Here is an 18,284-nt window from a genome sequence, read left to right as displayed (position 1 = left end):
AGACAGAGTCGATCTCTCGGCTTATACAGCACTTGACTTGGCATAAAATAAGTGCAGCAATGGACACATTGCACATCAGACAATGCTCATGAAAATGTATGTTAATAATTATTGTTCCATTAAGGTAGCCTACAACCCAGACGGCTCTTTTGCCTAAAAAAAGGGAACCGGAACGCTATTCGCCTAAAATAAGGAATACCGGTACGCAATTCCAGACCAAGTCAAGCACTGGGCCGGTTAAAGAACAAGAGAGCAGACTCAGCTGCTTAAAGAAAATCCCATCAACCCCGCCCTGCGCTCTCCTGTGGACATCTTGTAGCGAAGATTAGCCAAAACGAGCAAAACAAGTGTTTAAAACAATTTCCAAAATTTAGATTTTGCAATACAGCATCTTAATTTTTTTTTTCCTTTAGTAATTCAGAAGAGCAGCAAGTGTCTTAATTTTTTTCTAAATTTCAATAAAAATATTACATGTACTTCCAGTCGAGGCATACATTGTCTAGGAACCTGTATTAACGTTACTCCTGAATAAAAATAACATTGAGATTGAACTACTACTGTCCATCAAATTGTTCAAAAAAACGTTCCAATTACATCACTGATGAAATTAAAAGAATGCTATTCTAACATTTTATACATACAGTTATTCACAACTACAAATGTGTATGTTCTGCAAAAAAGAGACACAGGATCTATTTAAATCTAAGTTTATTTCAAACAAAAACCAATAAAATCTTTTAAGAATGAACAGTTTGTTACCATCACCAAAAACATCTATTCTGTTTACCTATGTTATCCGTTCCTCTCACTAAAAAGGTAAAACTGGAAGGTAAGTAAAGACCAGTAAAATGCCAAGCTATACGGAGTTGTCTATACATATAGGGAGATAGAAACAATTGCTAGCATCAAACACGTCAAAAAAAGGGCAACAATCTAGCATAAATGTTTTTTTTTTGTTAATAAACAAGGGATAAGGAGAGAAACCTACAATACAACAGATGAATAAAGATGCACACTTGAGATTTTTTTTTAAATATTTCCCTCTCAGGTCAAAGTTTGTATCACAAACTGTGCAAGGTCCTCCATTTAGGGCTCTGCTTCTCCACGAACCAGCAAGGACGCTTGACCAAAGTAGTGAAGTGGATAGGAGACGGGGTGAGCAATCAGTCGCTTTTCAGATAATTATCCATCATTTTGCCCACTGTTGTCTTTTCAGTCAACCCTGAAAGAAAACCCATCCACCCACCCAGCCAATGAGATCAATGTGTGACATCACTAGTGCCGAAACACAGTAGGAAAAGAAACCAACAGTAAATCTTATCCAAAGAAAAAAAAAAAAAACCCATCTCCATTAGACAATCTATTTTTAATGACAAGTTTTTGCGACACGTTTTTTCAAAGGAGGTGTAAAATAAGCATACATTTTCATCTTAAGGTCATGATAAACGTGTATTATGAGACAACAAAGTCTGATTCACACGGTCCTAAATCCTGAAATAATACTTCCCTTCTCAGGGTTCAGATGGAGTCCATTACACGTATAGATTCTCCCCTGCCCATGTGACCCCTGCCCATGTGACCCCTGCCCATGTGACCCCTGCCCAAGCACAACGCACGCAGCTAAGCAGCTGGCCAATCAGAATAACCCCCATCCGGGAAGAGATTCCTTCAAAAACAAGAGCAGCCAATGAGCTCTGCAGACGACCCCGGGCAAATCTGACATCTCCCTGCACCCCTGAACGAGGTTACACCGGCTCAGCTGTTAAAGCGGGCGAGACTAGAGCGATGAATCCGTCGGGTGCCCGTGAACACCGCGCCGGCCCGTTTCCGGTGCACGCCTCTGCCAACCCCCCCCCCCCCACGTGAGCGAACCAATCAGGCAAGAGTTTTCTCAAATCAACAGTGGGGTGGGGGGGGGTTTCTCATCCGTGAAGAGGTCTGTGGAGGTCGGGTGATGTGGAGGGCAGGCGAGGATGTTTTGAAGACAGGGTAGAGATTGAGGGATTTATCATGACGCCGGCCCGATTCCACCGCCCCCCTCCCCGTTCCTAAACAGCTCCCGCCCCCATACAGACAGGACGGTCAGGTCGGGTTGCAGAACAACCGCGGAACAGAAGACTGCACAGTGACCCCCATGAAGGCCGCAGAGTGACCCCTTTGCCGGGTTGTGTTGAGCTAGCCGAGTCCATTGCCATGTGGCAGGTTGGGTTGGACTGGGGTTTCTGCCAGCCAATCAGCCGGTCAGGCTGAGACAGTTGGGTGGGATTGGGGATTCTGCCAGCCAATCAGCCGGTCGGGCTGAGACAGACCAGACAGCGCTAAAGCCGCCATTATTACAGGGGTACGGAGTCCCACGACGGGCCCCTGGGAGGTAATACAGGGGGGAGGGGGGTATCTAAATGGTCCCCCCCTCCCCTTCTCCCCCTCCCTTCCCTCCCCACCAGTGTGCAACACTGCCGTGGCCGCCGTCCTTCCTTCGCCAGCCAGCCAGGCCCAGACAGACACACCTAACCCCCGTGGGAACAGGTGAGCAGCGGGTCATGGAACGTGTCTGGGTGTCTGGTGGTCCGGTTGGATGTCTAACCCCTCCCTCAGCGAGGCTCTGTGTCCTGGGGACCAAAGAGGTGCACCTCAGGCCGACTCCGCTCACACCCAGGCCGTCCAGCCCTCGTACAGCTGGGACAGGTTGTCCACGCTGGTGGCCTCCTTGATCACGTAGTCCACCTGAGGGGGGGGGAGGGGGGGGGGGCAGAAGGACAAGGTTGTTTGACGGAGATGCGGGGGAACGAGTGTCGCTGTCAGCAGAGTATGGGAAAGCGCCTGCGCCCACCTGCTCAGTGACGCTCATTCTCCTGTTGGGGTCCACATCTCGTCCCTCCAACTTGGCCTTCACCCTCTTCCACACGCTCACCGCGTACGAGTTCCTCTCCTGGACCGCTGTAGTGCAGACACACAGACACACACACACATCAGAGAACAGCTACTGTACTTGGGAAATTTAAATGGAAACAGCGACTACATCTGCCCTTGCGCCCACAGGTCTAGAGGTCATCCGGACCGCAGTCTACACAAAGCTTTTGATGGAGGTTAAATGTAAAGGGTCACACCTCGTCCCGTCTTTGGGTCACGTACAGCACGTTTAGGGCTGGGATTCAGACCCTTGCTGTTCATCATCTGAGCACTGGGAGGCGTGTCCGCTGGGGTGGCAATGTTACGGGGGAGGGGCTTGCGTGCATTCTGGGACATGGAGTCAGGCTGAGTCTTCACACCGCTGCATCTTACTGCTGTAGAGAGGAGGGCGAAAAAGGTTGTAACTTCACAAGGAATGTTGGTAGTGAAAGAAACCTTAATTTACATCTGAATAACTGCGAAGTGGAGAAAGACTTCATACTCCAACATATTTAACATGAAAGTAGTTAAGAAGTTGAAGGGGGAAAAAAGCAGGTGTTTACTGACAGACTGAACAGAAATATTAATGTTACAAAATGAAGGAAAGGGCAGGTAATTCCGTGTTTAATGCAGTAGTTTCATCCAGGGCCTTCGGGAGCCCTCTGACCCCAAGCCCGGTAGAGAATAATGAGAGACAGGTTGTTTACCTGCAGCGAAGCTCGTCTGACCTGCAGAGGTGGGACTGGAACAGTCTCCGCCTCTTTCCGTCACCAACGGAGATGCAAAGCTCACCAGACCGTTATACACACTGCAGAGTGACACAACAGGAGGGTGGGGACAGTCAGTAAGGGTATGCATGCGCTGGTCTGTGTGTGTGTGTTTGTGTGTGTGTGTGTGTGTGTGCGCGCGCATATTCACACACTTCTGGCTCTGCGTGTGTAGCTCCTTAAGGGTGCCAGGTATTTCCTGCAGCAGCTCCACCCCCTCCTGATTGGCCCCTCCCCCTCGGAGCTGGCCAGTTGCCTGGACGACGGTGAACAGCACAATCTGCACGTTGTCCTGCCAAGCCTTGTATTCCGACAGAAACTGGCGCACGCTGCCCTCGTAGATCACGTCCTCCCCCTCGGCCAACGTGTTCTCTTCGTCCTACAGCACAGACGGATGAACAGAGTCCAGGTTAAGCCTTTGTCGTCGCGACACGGACATTCATTATTGGTTACAGGTGCAACTACCAAGTGACTTCAAGGGACTTGGTAGATTCATGAAAATAAATCAGGGCATCAACAGTTTTTCTAAATAAATGACCAGACTGGCCGTTCAGGGCAGCCATGTTGTCAGTGTGTTGGCGGGACTGACCTTGGCCATGGCCCTGAGCAGATGTTTGACGTCGGCCAGCTGGCGGTTGTGACTGGACAGGATTCCCTTGATGGCGTCCACCAACAGCTGCAGCGTCTCGGTGGCCGCATCCAGCTGCTGCTCGCGCTCCTCCTGCACAGCCCCCTGGGAGGCCAGCTCCTGCTCCAACAGCTTCTGGGCGCAGGCCAGCCAATCGGGGCTGCCGATGGGAAGCTCCAACGCCGGGCTCTGAAGGACAGACGTGGAGACTACTCAACGACTAGCACACCATTACAAGGTCCCGTAACGGTGTTACGACCAAGGCCCCGTAACGGTGTTACGACCAGGGCCCACAGTCGGGACTCACCAGTCTGTTCAGCAGCTGTAACTCTATGGGGGAGACGGTGGTGTTGAACTGGGCGGCGTAAGAGCAGGTCTGCTGGCACCTCTTCAGAAGGTCAAACAGGGCGGTGTCCATGCTCAGGGCCTCTGGGGTCCGTGTCCTCAGACCCTCGAAGTTCAGAATGGTGCTGCACAAGAAGGTCACCTGGCAAACGAGAGCCACAGCATTAGGTAACGGGGGCGGCGCCGGAGAGCGCTAACACAGAGGGGGATCGCAGCTCGGTGTGGAATACCTGGCTGGTGCGCTGGTTCTCCCTGGCAACGAGGGTGCGGCGCTCCGCCATGGTCAGCTCAAAGTCCTGCAGCACCGGGGCCAGGGCAGGGTTGGCCCCTCCGGCCCACTTCAGACGCTGCTCGATACTGCCCTCTAGAGACGCCAGCTTCTCCTGCAGGGAGGATAGGGAGGGTGAGGTTCAGGTTTAGATTACAGGACCATGTCAGGGAAAGATCAATATCTAGACAGTCATTTCCAACCGCTTAGTCTCTCAACATTCAAACGCTGGTGACTTAACCAACCAGGCCCTAGAACCAACCAGGCCCTAGAACCAACCATGAAATGTACTAACCTGTACAGCAGCAATGGCCGCCTCGTCCTGGCTGAGTTTGTAAAGCTTCTTCTTCATGCTGCTGAGGATGATGGAGCGAGGAGGAGGAGTCACACTCATAGGCTGGGTCCTGGGTCCTAGAACATCCTCATGCTGCCACTGGAACACACACACACAGTGTTAACGCACGCACACACACACAAGCGCACACTCACACGCACGCACGCCGGTTAGGACACATCAGCCCCTCCCTCTCACCTGGAACATGGCGATGTGTAGCTGGGTGCGTTGCAGGGACACCTTGGCAGCATCCAGGCTGGCCTCCAGGCGCTGGAGCATGTCCAGCTTCTTCCAGGCAGCGTCGTAGGAGGAGGCCAGCACCGTGGCCCTGTTCAGCAGCAGCTGAGACAGCCGGCCAGCAGCCAGACCCTGTTCCAAGGTCTTCTTACATAGCTCGTCTAACGACACCTGGAAGAATGCAATAAGTCCAATAGTAATGTAGTAGAAATAATAATGCAGTATTAACTGAAATAATAACGCATTCACAAGTCTTCTGACAACTCATCTATAGATAAGTGGCATTGATAATGATGACTATAAACATCGGAGACATTCGTAAGTACAGTTCTCTGGGTCCTACAATGGGAATAACAGAAACAACGTATTTGTAAGACGGGCTTGGCAGCTAACCAGACCACCACTAGCTAGCTTGGCGTGGGGAGCCAACGCTACAACACACTGACAGCGTAATTAACGAGGCCAGGGCGTCAACACATAAGGGGGTCCCCCCGTCCTACCTTGCCGTCCGCCCCGAAGTCCTTGGCCTCCACCTGCGCTATGAGGTCCAGCCCGAGGGCAGACAGGGTACTGCACAGCGCCAGGCCCAGAGCCTGGGTGGGCAGACCCATCAGCAACTGACGCACAAACTCGGCTGTGAACGCCTTGATGGGCCGTGTCATCTGCTCCTCGCTCACAACCACGCTGGGCGCCGCGCCCGCCGCAACCCGGAACAGGGGCTTCCCGGCCAGGCCGCCGACTGCCACGGGGCCATTGGAGGGAGGCTGGTCTTCGATGGCTGGGGGGCACGTCCCTGGTGAGGGGGTGAGGTGGGTGAGTCAAACTCGCCATTTACTATTATTATGCAGACACTTTTAAAAGTGCATTTAAAAACCCCCTTTCCTACATGAAGCCACAGTTCTATGTATTGCGTTTCTATGCACAGGCGACAACTTCCAGTCCGGTGAGACAGAAAACAGGCGTGTCTTTCTCACCGGAGAGCGTCTGGGCGTAGGACCCACAGAGCCTGAAGAACTCCCGGATGGTGTGGAGTCGGTTGAGGAAGAAGATCTCTTCCAGGACGTGCCTGTGAGGACCGCTGTCAAAGAAATGCGCCTGGGCAGACCGGGCCTCACGCATCACGTCCACCTTGCGCCAGGCCGACGGAATCTCCATGGAACCCAACTACAGACGGAGACGTGGGCGGGGCTTAGTAACAGCCACGCCATAGCACAGTTCCAGGAAATAATTGACAAACGACCACCTGAAAACATGCCTGCCACTCGGCCCGAATGTCTCACTGATTCCATCCAAAGCCAGGTCACATGGGAGCCTACACATTCACACTGGAATTGAACTGTGCCTCAGCAGGAGAGCGGCACATCCCTGGTGACACCCAGGGAGCCCGTTTTACCTTCTCGGTGAGCTGTCCAAAGGCCGTTTCCAGCTGGGCGAACATCCCGTCGAAAGCCACCAGCAGCATCTGACCAGCGGACATCTTGGGCGTGTCCCGCCCTGTCCCGTCCAGACTGCCCCGAGGCTGGATCAGCTCAGAGTACTGGGCCCGCAACATCCTACGAACAGAACGCACAGCAGGCACTGTAAGAGACCATGCCCGTTTCATCCTGGGTGCAGTGTGCGCAATGTGCCCTCGAGCAAGGAACACCACCCGGAGCAAATAACTGACATGAAATCTACTGGCTGGTTAGGTGATCTGGAATGCAGGCAACTGTTTAAAATGTCATGAAATGTGATGCTGCGAGCCCCCTCCATGTCCAATGGCCACAACACTAAGTTGACACATTAACACGCGGCTTTGGTTTTGCGACATCACAGTGGAACCGATGAGAAGCCAAATCACAGTGAGAACGGTCATTTTCTCGGGTGCCCCCCGCCACGCTCCCCAGCCCCCCTAACCTTGTGACGTGGAGGCAGTGCGTGTCCGCCTCATGGTCCAGGCCCATGGCAGCGCTGCCCAGGTGGGCGTGAAGGGCCTCGGCCAGCCCCTGGAGGGAGACCCCGTCCGCACACTGCTCCACCAGGAGGTCCAGCTCCGACAGCATGGCCTCCAGGGTGACCTCCCCCTTCAACATGCAGCGCAGGGCCTCGGGGAAGATGATCTGACGGAAGTTGGTGTTCAGCTCCTGGAGGGAGGGAGCAGGATGACAAATGGATGAGTACTGCAGGAGGGAATGACTGAAGGGATTGGGTCCCTCTCCGCCAAGCCCCACAGGAGAAACATGTAATGCTTTGACTTCCCATGTCAATAAATGATCACGAACAGGAAGCCCTTTTCAGGGTATCTGCAGGTTTCAGGACATTCAATTTAAGACTTAAGACATTCTTAATGCCACTTCGAATTCAATACAAAAACGTACAACATCTGTGAAGTATTTTTTGGACAACATTCCAAACCCAGCGTCACCAGAGAATTGTTGTTACTAGGGTAACCAACACAAACTCAGCCGCGGTAGCTATCGTGTGTAAACCCGGGTTCAGTTGTGGCTTATCACGGTCTGTCTGTAAGTGCCTGTACCCACAGGTGTTTGAGCATTAAGCCTACTTCTAACAATAACGTTACTGAATGTACTCTGTGAGACTGTCGTCTTTGATGCGATCCAAACAGAAATCCTGTGGCACCTGTGGGAAGTTGAACAGCCAATGTCTACTATGTTGCTAGCTAAATAACCTAGCTTGGTACTAGCTCCCCACAGTGTGGAGAAAAGCAGCCAACCGTCACGGGTCTGACATCTAACACGCTGACTGAAATCGTGGCTCCCCTCTGTGTGCACACATTTTCTGCATCACCTATTGACAGTTGTAACAGAACTTAATTTTCTGAGACCTTTAAAAGGATGAAGAATTTAAGACTTTAGGCCTTTTATTTAAGGACCAGCGGATACCCTGCTTTCTCCTCCATGGGCCTATAAATGCATAACATCATTGAGGAGAGTTCCCAGACCCCACACCCACCTGCAGACAGGTGTAGACGGCGTTGGCCAGGTAGACTGCCTGGGCGGTTTCCTGGGGCGACGGCAGGTCCAGGTCATGTGGGAGGAGCTGACAGCGGCCCAGCAGTTGGACCAATGAGGTGACGTTGCCACTCATGGAACACAGCTCCTCCAGGAACCAGGCCCCGTCGCGAGACGTCAGCTCCACCAGCTGCTCCCCCGCCGCGGCCGCCGCCCCCTCCATCACCAGGTTACGCCTACAGAGAGGAGGGGCCGACCGTTACACATTAACACATGTTCAAGTCGTTCAGAAGAAGCAGTTATCCAGAGAGACTGACTGCAGCGAGAACATTTTCAGACTGGTGCCTGTGGGAGTGGAACCCACAACCTTGGCGTTACGGGCGTCACGCTCTTATTGAGCTACACGGCAGCCAGGCAGGCAGGCAGGCAGAGACAGACACAGACCAACCCCTCCTGTACACACCTGGTCAGAGCACACAGGGCTGAGGCGATGATGGCTGCCAGGCCGAGGGAGCCCTGTTCGGGGTTCTCGTGGAGGAAGACGGCAATGCAGCGCTCGATCTCCTGCAGCTGCTCCTCACACGCGTGCGCCGTGGCCCCCTCGGCCTTGACCCGGTCCGCCTGGCGCAGGACACGCGTGTTGGTGTCAGCAGCCTGGTGCTGAAGGGCCAGCTCCACACTGGACAGGAACTGACACAGCACCGGGGAAGGCTGGGGGGCAAACTGGACCTCATACCTGGAGCAGGAAGAGGGGAGGTGGAGTAGAGTAGAACAGGAGGAGGTTAAACAGGAAACATCCACTAAAGAAACATCATGGATCAAAACATTCAAATGAGCAAATCAACTGAAGCAAAGGGACAGAGACCAGAGGAGCAGAGAGGAGGAGAGAGAGGGAGAAACATCACTCCAGAACTCACTGCCGGTAGATGAGCTGGCAGCGGTCCATGGTCATGTCACACAGGAGCTCCTCCATCCACTGTTTCCAGAGATGGGCCCTGTGGCGCAGCAGCACGGCCCGTGGGTACAGCAGGGCCACGGTGGCGTAGCTGTGCAGCTGCTCCAGGCAGCTCCGCAGGGCCCCACGGCGCTGCTGCAGCAGGGAGCTCACCTCTGCCTCCAGGCTTTCGCACTGGCTGATAAGGTGGGCCTGGCCGGCGTTCTGCAGGAAGGCGGTTGCCGGGACGTAGCTGGGAGGGCCTGGGGGGGGATTCGCTCTGTTTTATTCTCTGACTTTGGCTCGGGTTTCATTCTCATTTAACAGGTCTAGCTAAACCACACATGCTAATTTTAAAATCTAAGTGGTGACTGGCAATTTAGTACCCTTTAAATAACAACTTCCACGAACCTCAACAACTTAGCCGTTATGCCTAAAATTAACCCAACTGTAATACCAGACCTTTAATGGCTTAATGAACTTAATCCCAATCCTAATTCTAAACCTAAATTTAACCCCAAATAATGTACAGCGTCTTGTTAAAGTGAGGAGTGGCCAGACATTCTGGGTGGTTTTCCTGGTTCCCCCACTGACCCAGGTCGATGGGGCTGCTGATGTCCTGCAGCAGGCTGGCCAGCTGGGTGGCCTCCAGGCTGGAGAAGGCGGCCCGGTACTGGGACATCCACTGGTCCAGGTCGGCTTGTTTGCCCTGGATCAACTCCTGGACCGTCCGCTGACGAGACGCCAGCTGGGTGTGTTCAGAGTACCTGAGGGGAGAGAGACGGCGCTCAGCAAGTCGTTGAGCACCAGAACACAGAGGCAGAGAGGGGGGCGGTGCTTGAGAACAACCAATCACAGACGCAGCCAGGGGAAACCGTGGCCAATGGAATGATCTACAGATGAGTTTGTTTATTACATGAATGAGTCAATCTGTAGTTTTCTGCACTGTAAGGCTACAATGTTGATTACAGCTGGGGAGTCACACAGCTCCTTCAATAAGGCATAGGTTAGAGGTCAGAGGTAACCTGTGTTCCTGGGTGAGTGTAAGGGGAAACGTAGGGTCAAAAGTCAGCTACCTCTGCTCCAGGGTGAGTGTGAGGGGAAACGTAGGGTCAAAGGTCAGATACCAATGCTCCAGGGTGAGTGTGAGGGGAAACGTAGGGTCAGAGGTCAGCTACCTCTGCTCCAGGGTGAGTATGAGGTGGTCTGAGCGGCTTTCCGCCCCCTCCAGGAAGCTCTTCTCCTCCTGCAGCTTGGTGATCATCTGCTCCCCCTGGCAGAGCAGCTCCAGCAAGTTGAGGTACTCCTCCACCGCGGCCTCCACCTGGGGCAGGACCGCCAGCATCTCATCACGGTTCTTAAACCAGTTCACCTGAAGGGAGGGAGATGACAAGAGCCTTGTTACTTCAGCTCCACACTTTATATTATGAGGGGCCCCATTCCCTAGATCACTGTGGGATGTAGGGGCCCCCATTCCCTAGATCACTGTGGGATGTAGGGGCCCCCATTCCCTAGATCACTGTGGGATGTAGGGGCCCCCATTCCCTAGATCACTGTGGGATGTAGGGGCCCCCATTCCCTAGATCACTTGGGGATGTAGGGGCCCCCATTCCCTAGATCACTTGGGGATGTAGGGGCCCCCATTCCCTAGATCACTTGGGGATGTAGGGGCCCCCATTCCCTAGATCACTTGGGGATGTAGGGGCCCCCATTCCCTAGATCACTTGGGGATGTAGGGGCCCCCATTCCCTAGATCACTTGGGGATGTAGGGGCCCCCATTCCCTAGATCACTTGGGGATGTAGGGGCCCCCATTCCCTAGATCACTTGGGGATGTAGGGGCCCCCATTCCCTAGATCACTTGGGGATGTAGGGGCCCCCATTCCCTAGATCACTTGGGGATGTAGGGGCCCTATTCCCTAGATCACTTGGGGATGTAGGGGCCCTATTCCCTAGATCACTTGGGGATGTAGGGGCCCTATTCCCTAGATCACTTGGGGATGTAGGGGCCCTATTCCCTAGATCACTTGGGGATGTAGGGGCCCTATTCCCTAGATCACTTGGGGATGTAGGGGCCCTATTCCCTAGATCACTTGGGGATGTAGGGGCCCTATTCCCTAGATCACTTGGGGATGTAGGGGCCCTATTCCCTACATTACATCAGGGGTTGTCAAACCTCTCACCACAGACCGGCAGCCATGCCATGTTGCTGTTCTTTTTCAGAGCTAGGACAACCTGACTCAACATGCGAACTCATCACCACTCCTCCGATTATGGGCTACAAACAAAAATGTGAACCACCAGCCAGATGGTTCGAGACCCGCAGCACTATATAGTGTTCTGGTAACGCAGTGCAGTTGACACCCTCTCTGTGACTGGTTGTTTAATATCGACCATGTTCCCATCCAAACAGGAATACACACAACGAACCAGGTCAGTCTCGGCCGACTGTGTTGACAAAAAGCAATAATGGGAGACCACTGAGCCAAACATATGACATGTTGGGTGTGCCAATCAGTCGGTCAGGTTTTTAAATATTTGTGAAAACGTTCACCCCCAACCCAACAAGGTCACCACAAGAAACCCTACCAAGTGGACGGTCAACGGCAGAAATGCAGTCCCGACCCAGACCTGTGAATTCCTCTTTAGAAAACAGAGTGGCATTTTAACTGTGTGCGTCGGTGTCCCTCTAACCTTAATCTCAGCGACGCGGGAGGAGAACAGGGAGCGTGTGATGTCTCTCTCCATCTCTCTCTTGCTCTGCTTGTTCTCGGCCTGCTGACCTCCTCCTCCATACACAGCGCCGGCGAACCCCACCTCCCCTCCGGCTGTCCAGTCAACCAGCGGGTCGTACACAAAGGCCTCCAGCAGGGTCAGCAAGGTCTCCCGCCCACGACGCATCATCTGAACCACCTGGCCAATCAGAGAGGAGTTAGCGTCATCTAGACAATTTCCCCAAGTGAGAGATAGATTTGAATGTGATTAAAATGTTTCATAAACCTTTCAAAACATTTGAACAATTAAAAGATGTTTGTAAATTAGAGATCTTGTCAGTTATAAATGAGGGCAGCTCAAAGGCTGAAAACTCAAAAAAGCAAGGCTGTAAACGGGAAATCCATCCCGAACCTCACACACCGGTGACTGACACTGAAAACAAGATGTGAAAGTATACATGATTAGATTTGCATTTTCTACATCCAGATGTGTTACCAAGAAACCGAAACTAACATTATTTAAAATCAATTGAGCCAAAAAAAAAGAAAGAAAAAACAGTGTGGTTTATGGACTGGCGAGCTGGCCAGATTAGTTCATACCTTAACAACCAGGTCGCTGGAAACTCATCTCTTAAAAAGTCAGTATCAGCAAGTAGCGATGGGGAAGAGGCATCAGTCATTGAATGTGTCGCGACAAACAAACTGATTTATTTTAGGATTTCAGGGGTGTGGATTACTCCTTTAAGGCATTTCATCAGACAGCCAGCCAGTAGAGATTTAAACAACTATCTGACCAAGTGCTCGACCACCAACAAACACCCCAAATCCTCTCATTAACCTGACATACGCAATGTCAGCGGTCCAAATCCCGCCTTTACCTGTTCACAGGAGAGTCTGAAGACGCCCTCAACCCCGGTCACGCCGAGGGCTGCCTCGATGTTGTGAGTCATACGGAACGGAACCTTCTCCGGCACTCGCAGGCTTTTCCCTGGACACACAGAGAACCATCACACACGGGCGGGACAAAGACAGCACATCCACTGATCCACTTATCTAAACCGGGAGGTTGCTTGGTCGAATCCCCCAAATATCAAACCAACAAATGTTTTACCTTTCTCAAAGCACACGTTGTAGTCAATGTGCACCACCTCTCCTGTTGTCATGTCAATCAGCACGTTGTCAAGGTGGCGGTCGCCGAGGCCGATGATGTAACCCACCATGGACATCACGGCGGTGGACCTGGCGTAGGACTGATAAGGCAGACCGCTCGTTTACGGTTAGCTGGCAACCAAAGGTATCTGGCAACATTCCTCCCAAACAAGGTTTCCCCAACGTTTATTCAGACATTTAGACAAACCAAGCATGTCCTTTCTTTCACCGTGGTCCAGTCAGAAAGCCCTAGAAAGGTGGACCCATGGAGGTGGGTACACACCCACAGCATTATCCTCTGACCTCTACTCCCCTGGCTGACAAGCATATTTGGTCCCAATAAATCCTGCCCATGTGACCTTTGACCTCTCACCTGTGTGACCCTCCACCACTCGCTGGGTGTAGTGCAGGAACACCACAGCTCTTTGGCGAGAAGATTGGGGGGAGTGGCCTCCATCAGCTCCTTAAGCACGTCCCTCATCACACTGAGCGGCCAGTCACGTCGCGACACTTCCAGGCTGAGCCCCACCGCCTTCAGGGCGGGGCCAATCTTGCTGTAGTAGAGCTCACTGGGGCGTGGCACCAGAGGGAGTGGCTGAGGCTGGAACGAATCCTGAGCCTGGAAATGAAAGTAGAGAAGGAGTGGGATGGAGGAAGGGAGGAGAGAAGGTGACAGAGGAAGAAAATAAACCAAGTAATGTAAGGGCAGCAGGAAGAAGGCCTACGCACAGTGACAGAATATATACGGGTTGTGTTTACTGAAGAAGGCCTACACACGCTGACAGAATATATACGGGTTGTGTTTACTGAAGAAGGCCTACACACGCTGACAGAATATATACGGGTTGTGTTTGCTGAAGAAGGCCTACGCACGCTGACAGAATATATACGGGTTGTGTTTACTGAAGGCCTACGCACGCATACAGAATATATACGGGTTGTGTTTACTGAAGAAGGCCTACACACGCTGACATAATATATACGGGTTGTGTTCACTGAAGAAGGCCTACGCACGCTGACAGAATATATACGGGTTGTGTTTACTGAAGAAGGCCTACGCACAGTGACAGAATATATATACGGGTTGTGTTTACTGAAGAAGGCCTACGCACGCTGACAGAACATATACGGGTTGTGTTTACTGAAGAAGGCCTACGCACGCTGACAGAACATATACGGGTTGTGTTTACTGAAGAAGGCCTACGCACGCTGACAGAACATATACGGGTTGTGTTTACTGAAGAAGGCCTACGCACGCTGACAGAATATATACGGGTTGTGTTTGCTGAAGAAGGCCTACGCACGCTGACAGAATATATACGGGTTGTGTTTACTGAAGGCCTACGCACGCATACAGAATATATACGGGTTGTGTTTACTGAAGAAGGCCTACGCACGCTGACAGAATATATACGGGTTGTGTTTACTGAAGGCCTACGCACGCATACAGAATATATACGGGTTGTGTTTACTGAAGAAGGCCTACGCACGCTGACAGAATATATACAAGTTGTGTTTACTGAAGAAGGCCTACACACGCTGACATAATATATAGGGGTTGTGTTTACTGAAGAAGGCCTACGCACAGTGACAGAATATATACAGGTTGTGTTTACTGAAAAAGGCTTATGCATGGTGACAGAATATATATGGGTTGTGTTTACTGGTTTTATGAAAACACTAAACACAGCAGCCTTCCTCTACGGTTTTGGATGGTATACAGGCACAGCAATGTCCTCTAAGTTTCCTTTGCGCTGAAAGTAAAACAATATATATTGCAGCTTTAAGACAAACAGCAAAACTTCAAAATCGCAGCATGTAACGCAAATAGAAGTAAGGCCACTTTTAGAAAATGAAACAGAATGGCTGGTTAGACGGGTCCCAGTTAACCAAACACTGTCAGATTTTGATGTTAAATGACTGTATATTGGTTGTATATTCTACTCTGACGCACACAGACACACTCACCTTCTGCGCCTGCAGTACAGCCTCTCTCTGCTGCCAGCGCTTGTAGAGGCCAAACAGAGGAGTGGCCCCGTCCACCCACTGGATGAGGCCTGAGCGAGTGCCCAGTGGGGTGACGGAGTAGTGACGGGCGTGGAAGTGGGGGTACTCCTGTTGGTTGACCTGGAGACAGAAACACAATTACTTCAGATATGAACACTTGGAATGAAATTACAAGAACAATGAATCCAACGGGTCCTACCTTGGTGAACATGGTGTTGACTATAGACAGGAACTGCATGATGCGTTCATCTAGATGGAGGTCCTCCAGACCTGAGAGAGAGAGAGTCAAGGAGACAATTATATGTCTTCCTCTGTTCCTGTCATACGTGGTGTCCCGCAGGGTTGCATCCTGGGGCCAATCTTGTTGTCTGCATATGCTCCATTAGGTAGTATAATTCATCAGCATGACATTTCGTTGTTATGCAGATCATGAATTGAGCAAGTTGTGTTCTGGATAATTGCCTGGAAGACACTACAAACTGGACGTCCAATCATTTTCTTCAGTTAAACACTGATGAAACAGAGGTTTTAATTATTTGCCCCCTCATCTATAATAAGAAAATAAAATAAAAAATAAAAACTGGTAGTTTCTGTAGTAGATTCCATGAGGAGGCTACTGTATAAAAGCTGCAAGGCTAGACAGTGCGGTTAAGTTTAAATGCTTAGTCGGAGGCACGTGAAAAAAGTAGTGTTTTTAACCTGGATAAAATTTGGGGCACGTCTAAGATCTTCCGGTAGTTTTTTCCAGTTGTGTGCAGCATTAGTGCTAAATGCAGCTTTGCCATGTTAAGTTTGGACTCTGGCTCTGCTAGCTGACATGAGTTCATGGATCTAAGAGCCCTGCTCGGTTTATATTCTTCAAACATATCAGAAATGTAGTCAGGGCCTGAACCATTCAGCGATTTATAGACTAAAAGCACCAATTTAAAATCTATTCTATAACTGACTGGAAGCCAGTGCACAGATTTAAGAACCGGAGTGATGCGCTCTGAATGAGCTCCAGCTGTTTTACCCAATTAGTCAATACCCAGTAAGTCCCTAGGCAAACTCCAAGTTGTAGAGAATTCAGCAGCCAGACTTCTTCCAAGGACTATATCAAGGTCTCATATAACCCGTGTTGGCAGCGCTGCATCGGTGACTGCTGAATTTCAGAGTAGATTTTAAAATTCTACTTATCACTTTTAAGGCACTACATGGTCTGGCACCTGATTACATTAGTGACATGCTCCACCCATACTGCACCAGATCAGCTGTAAAAGGACTTCTGGCTGTCCAGGAGTCTAGACTGAAAACTAAAGGGAACAGGCCCCTAGACTCTGGAACAGACTACCACAGAATGTCAGAGATGCTACGTCAGTGAATTATTTTAAATCTTACCTAAAATCTCAATTTTATAAGATGCTTTCACTAATTTCATCATTGTGATTTTAGATTTTTACTTCCTACATTTTATTTAACTCTTTGTATATATTTTCATTATTATTTTAATGTATTTCTACTTCTACTGTGTGTAAAGCACTTTGTGAAATGGTACTAGAATAGCACTATACAAGTTATTTTTATTATTATGGACAGGCTAAAGTGGGGGACAGGCTAAAGTGGGGGACAGGCTAAAGTGGGGGGGGGGACACATGGAAGGAGTGACTTGGTACCTTTGAAGAGGTAGGGGTAGTTGCGTCCATCAGAGCCCAGGAAGTGGAGTTTCTTGGGCTTGGTCTTGGTGGGCAGGATGGAGATGGTGTTGCCCACGCTCTGGATGGTCAAGGCGTCGGTCGCAGACACCTCGCCCGGCAACGCCATCTCCGTGGCCGTCATGGCAGCTAGGCGGGGGCTGATCTCATCCAGGCGGAGCAGGTAGCTCGCCCTCTTCTGAGCTCTCTGCTGCAGACTCAACATTATCTGCGAGAGAGGCACGTGATTACCCCTCACAGTGTGACCAGGACTTTATTTAAACACCATTATCCCTCAGTGCCACCATTTAAATCCAATCTAATCGACACCCATTCACCCACCCACCTGTTTGAAAGGGATCCAGCTGCTGGCTGGGTTGGCCGGGTTGTGGGGGCTCTTCAGTCTCTCCAGCGCCGCGGTGATGGCGTCCCCGTAGGTCTGTTGGAACCAAGTCTCGTGTGGTGTCTCGGCCGTTGCCGCGGTGATGCTCCTCACGTGGTCCAGGGCAAACACCACGGGACGCATCAGTGCCGAGTGCTTCTCCCGCATGATGGCCACCTTCTCCTCCCTGACGGAAAGAAACCCGACAAAGACCCCTCCGGTCACTACATGTACACCGCATTTACAGGGAGGACCGCCAAGAGGAGACAGAACTGGAAGGACAGGCTGAGAGCTGGAGGGAGGGAGGGATGAGAGCTGGAGGGAGGGAGGGATGAGAGCTGGAGGGAGGGAGGGATGAGAGCTGGAGGGAGGGAGGGATGAGAGCTGGAGGGAGGGAGGGATGAGAGCTGGAGGGAGGGAGGGATGAGAGCTGGAGGGAGGGAGGGATGAGAGCTGGAGGGAGGGAGGGATGAGAGCTGGAGGGAGGGATGAGAGCTGGAGGGAGGGAGGGATGAGAGCTGGAGGGAGGGAGGGATGAGAGCTGGAGGTTTCAGGACAAATCCACCGGATGACTCAAAACACCACACCGTTATTCTGCTATTGATGTGGACAAGCTGTCATCCTGTGAGTAGTCACTCTTAACTTGCGTATGAGCTTCACAAAACCCAGCTCTGCACTTTGTGCAGTCTAGGAGAGCGTCCGCGTGCGTGCATGTGTGCGTGTGTAGAAGACTCACTTGCGTAGCGTGTTGTTGTTCTGAACCCTCTTGACCTCATCCTCCAGCTGCTGAATCCTGCGCAGGACGTGCATGTGCTGCTGCTGTAGGACGCCCAGCCACAACTCATCCCAGAGCAGAGTGACACGCCTCAGCTCCCCCACCAACATCTGGACCTGGAGAGGGGACAGATATCAGTGCATGTTCAAATCCCTGCAGCACAAAAAGAGCAGGAGATGTAGTCGTAACACCCATGGTGGAGGCAGGGTTAGGTAGGGGACTTTATAAATGTAAT

General features: G+C 51.4%; 1 protein-coding gene across 2 annotated transcripts in view; it reads right to left on the bottom strand.

The window, feature by feature from the left end:
• Positions 1-691: 691 nt before the first annotated feature.
• Positions 692-18,284, bottom strand: part of smg1 (SMG1 nonsense mediated mRNA decay associated PI3K related kinase) — a 47,589-nt gene continuing 29,996 nt past the window's right edge. For both annotated transcript variants that reach the window (XM_029123131.2, XM_029123132.2), the window contains exons 38-65: positions 18,011-18,165; positions 17,239-17,461; positions 16,875-17,121; positions 15,422-15,492; positions 15,184-15,342; positions 13,589-13,834; positions 13,178-13,316; positions 12,945-13,054; positions 12,047-12,265; positions 10,532-10,725; positions 9,948-10,120; positions 9,337-9,616; positions 8,883-9,155; positions 8,421-8,655; positions 7,365-7,591; positions 6,862-7,021; positions 6,443-6,632; positions 5,969-6,261; positions 5,430-5,639; positions 5,193-5,330; positions 4,860-5,012; positions 4,592-4,771; positions 4,246-4,473; positions 3,812-4,035; positions 3,597-3,697; positions 3,108-3,284; positions 2,831-2,937; positions 692-2,724 (exon numbers count right to left, since the gene is read on the bottom strand). In XM_029123131.2, coding sequence (XP_028978964.2) covers positions 2,647-2,724; positions 2,831-2,937; positions 3,108-3,284; positions 3,597-3,697; positions 3,812-4,035; positions 4,246-4,473; positions 4,592-4,771; positions 4,860-5,012; positions 5,193-5,330; positions 5,430-5,639; positions 5,969-6,261; positions 6,443-6,632; positions 6,862-7,021; positions 7,365-7,591; positions 8,421-8,655; positions 8,883-9,155; positions 9,337-9,616; positions 9,948-10,120; positions 10,532-10,725; positions 12,047-12,265; positions 12,945-13,054; positions 13,178-13,316; positions 13,589-13,834; positions 15,184-15,342; positions 15,422-15,492; positions 16,875-17,121; positions 17,239-17,461; positions 18,011-18,165 — 5,190 coding nt within the window. In that variant the 3' untranslated portion in view covers positions 692-2,646. The remainder of the gene's footprint in view (positions 2,725-2,830; positions 2,938-3,107; positions 3,285-3,596; positions 3,698-3,811; positions 4,036-4,245; positions 4,474-4,591; positions 4,772-4,859; positions 5,013-5,192; positions 5,331-5,429; positions 5,640-5,968; positions 6,262-6,442; positions 6,633-6,861; positions 7,022-7,364; positions 7,592-8,420; positions 8,656-8,882; positions 9,156-9,336; positions 9,617-9,947; positions 10,121-10,531; positions 10,726-12,046; positions 12,266-12,944; positions 13,055-13,177; positions 13,317-13,588; positions 13,835-15,183; positions 15,343-15,421; positions 15,493-16,874; positions 17,122-17,238; positions 17,462-18,010; positions 18,166-18,284) is intronic.

The sequence above is a fragment of the Esox lucius genome, chromosome 11 (genome assembly GCF_011004845.1).
Source record: "Esox lucius isolate fEsoLuc1 chromosome 11, fEsoLuc1.pri, whole genome shotgun sequence".
In the NCBI taxonomy this organism is placed as follows: domain Eukaryota; kingdom Metazoa; phylum Chordata; class Actinopteri; order Esociformes; family Esocidae; genus Esox; species Esox lucius.
This window is presented reverse-complemented; position numbering and strand designations above follow the sequence as displayed.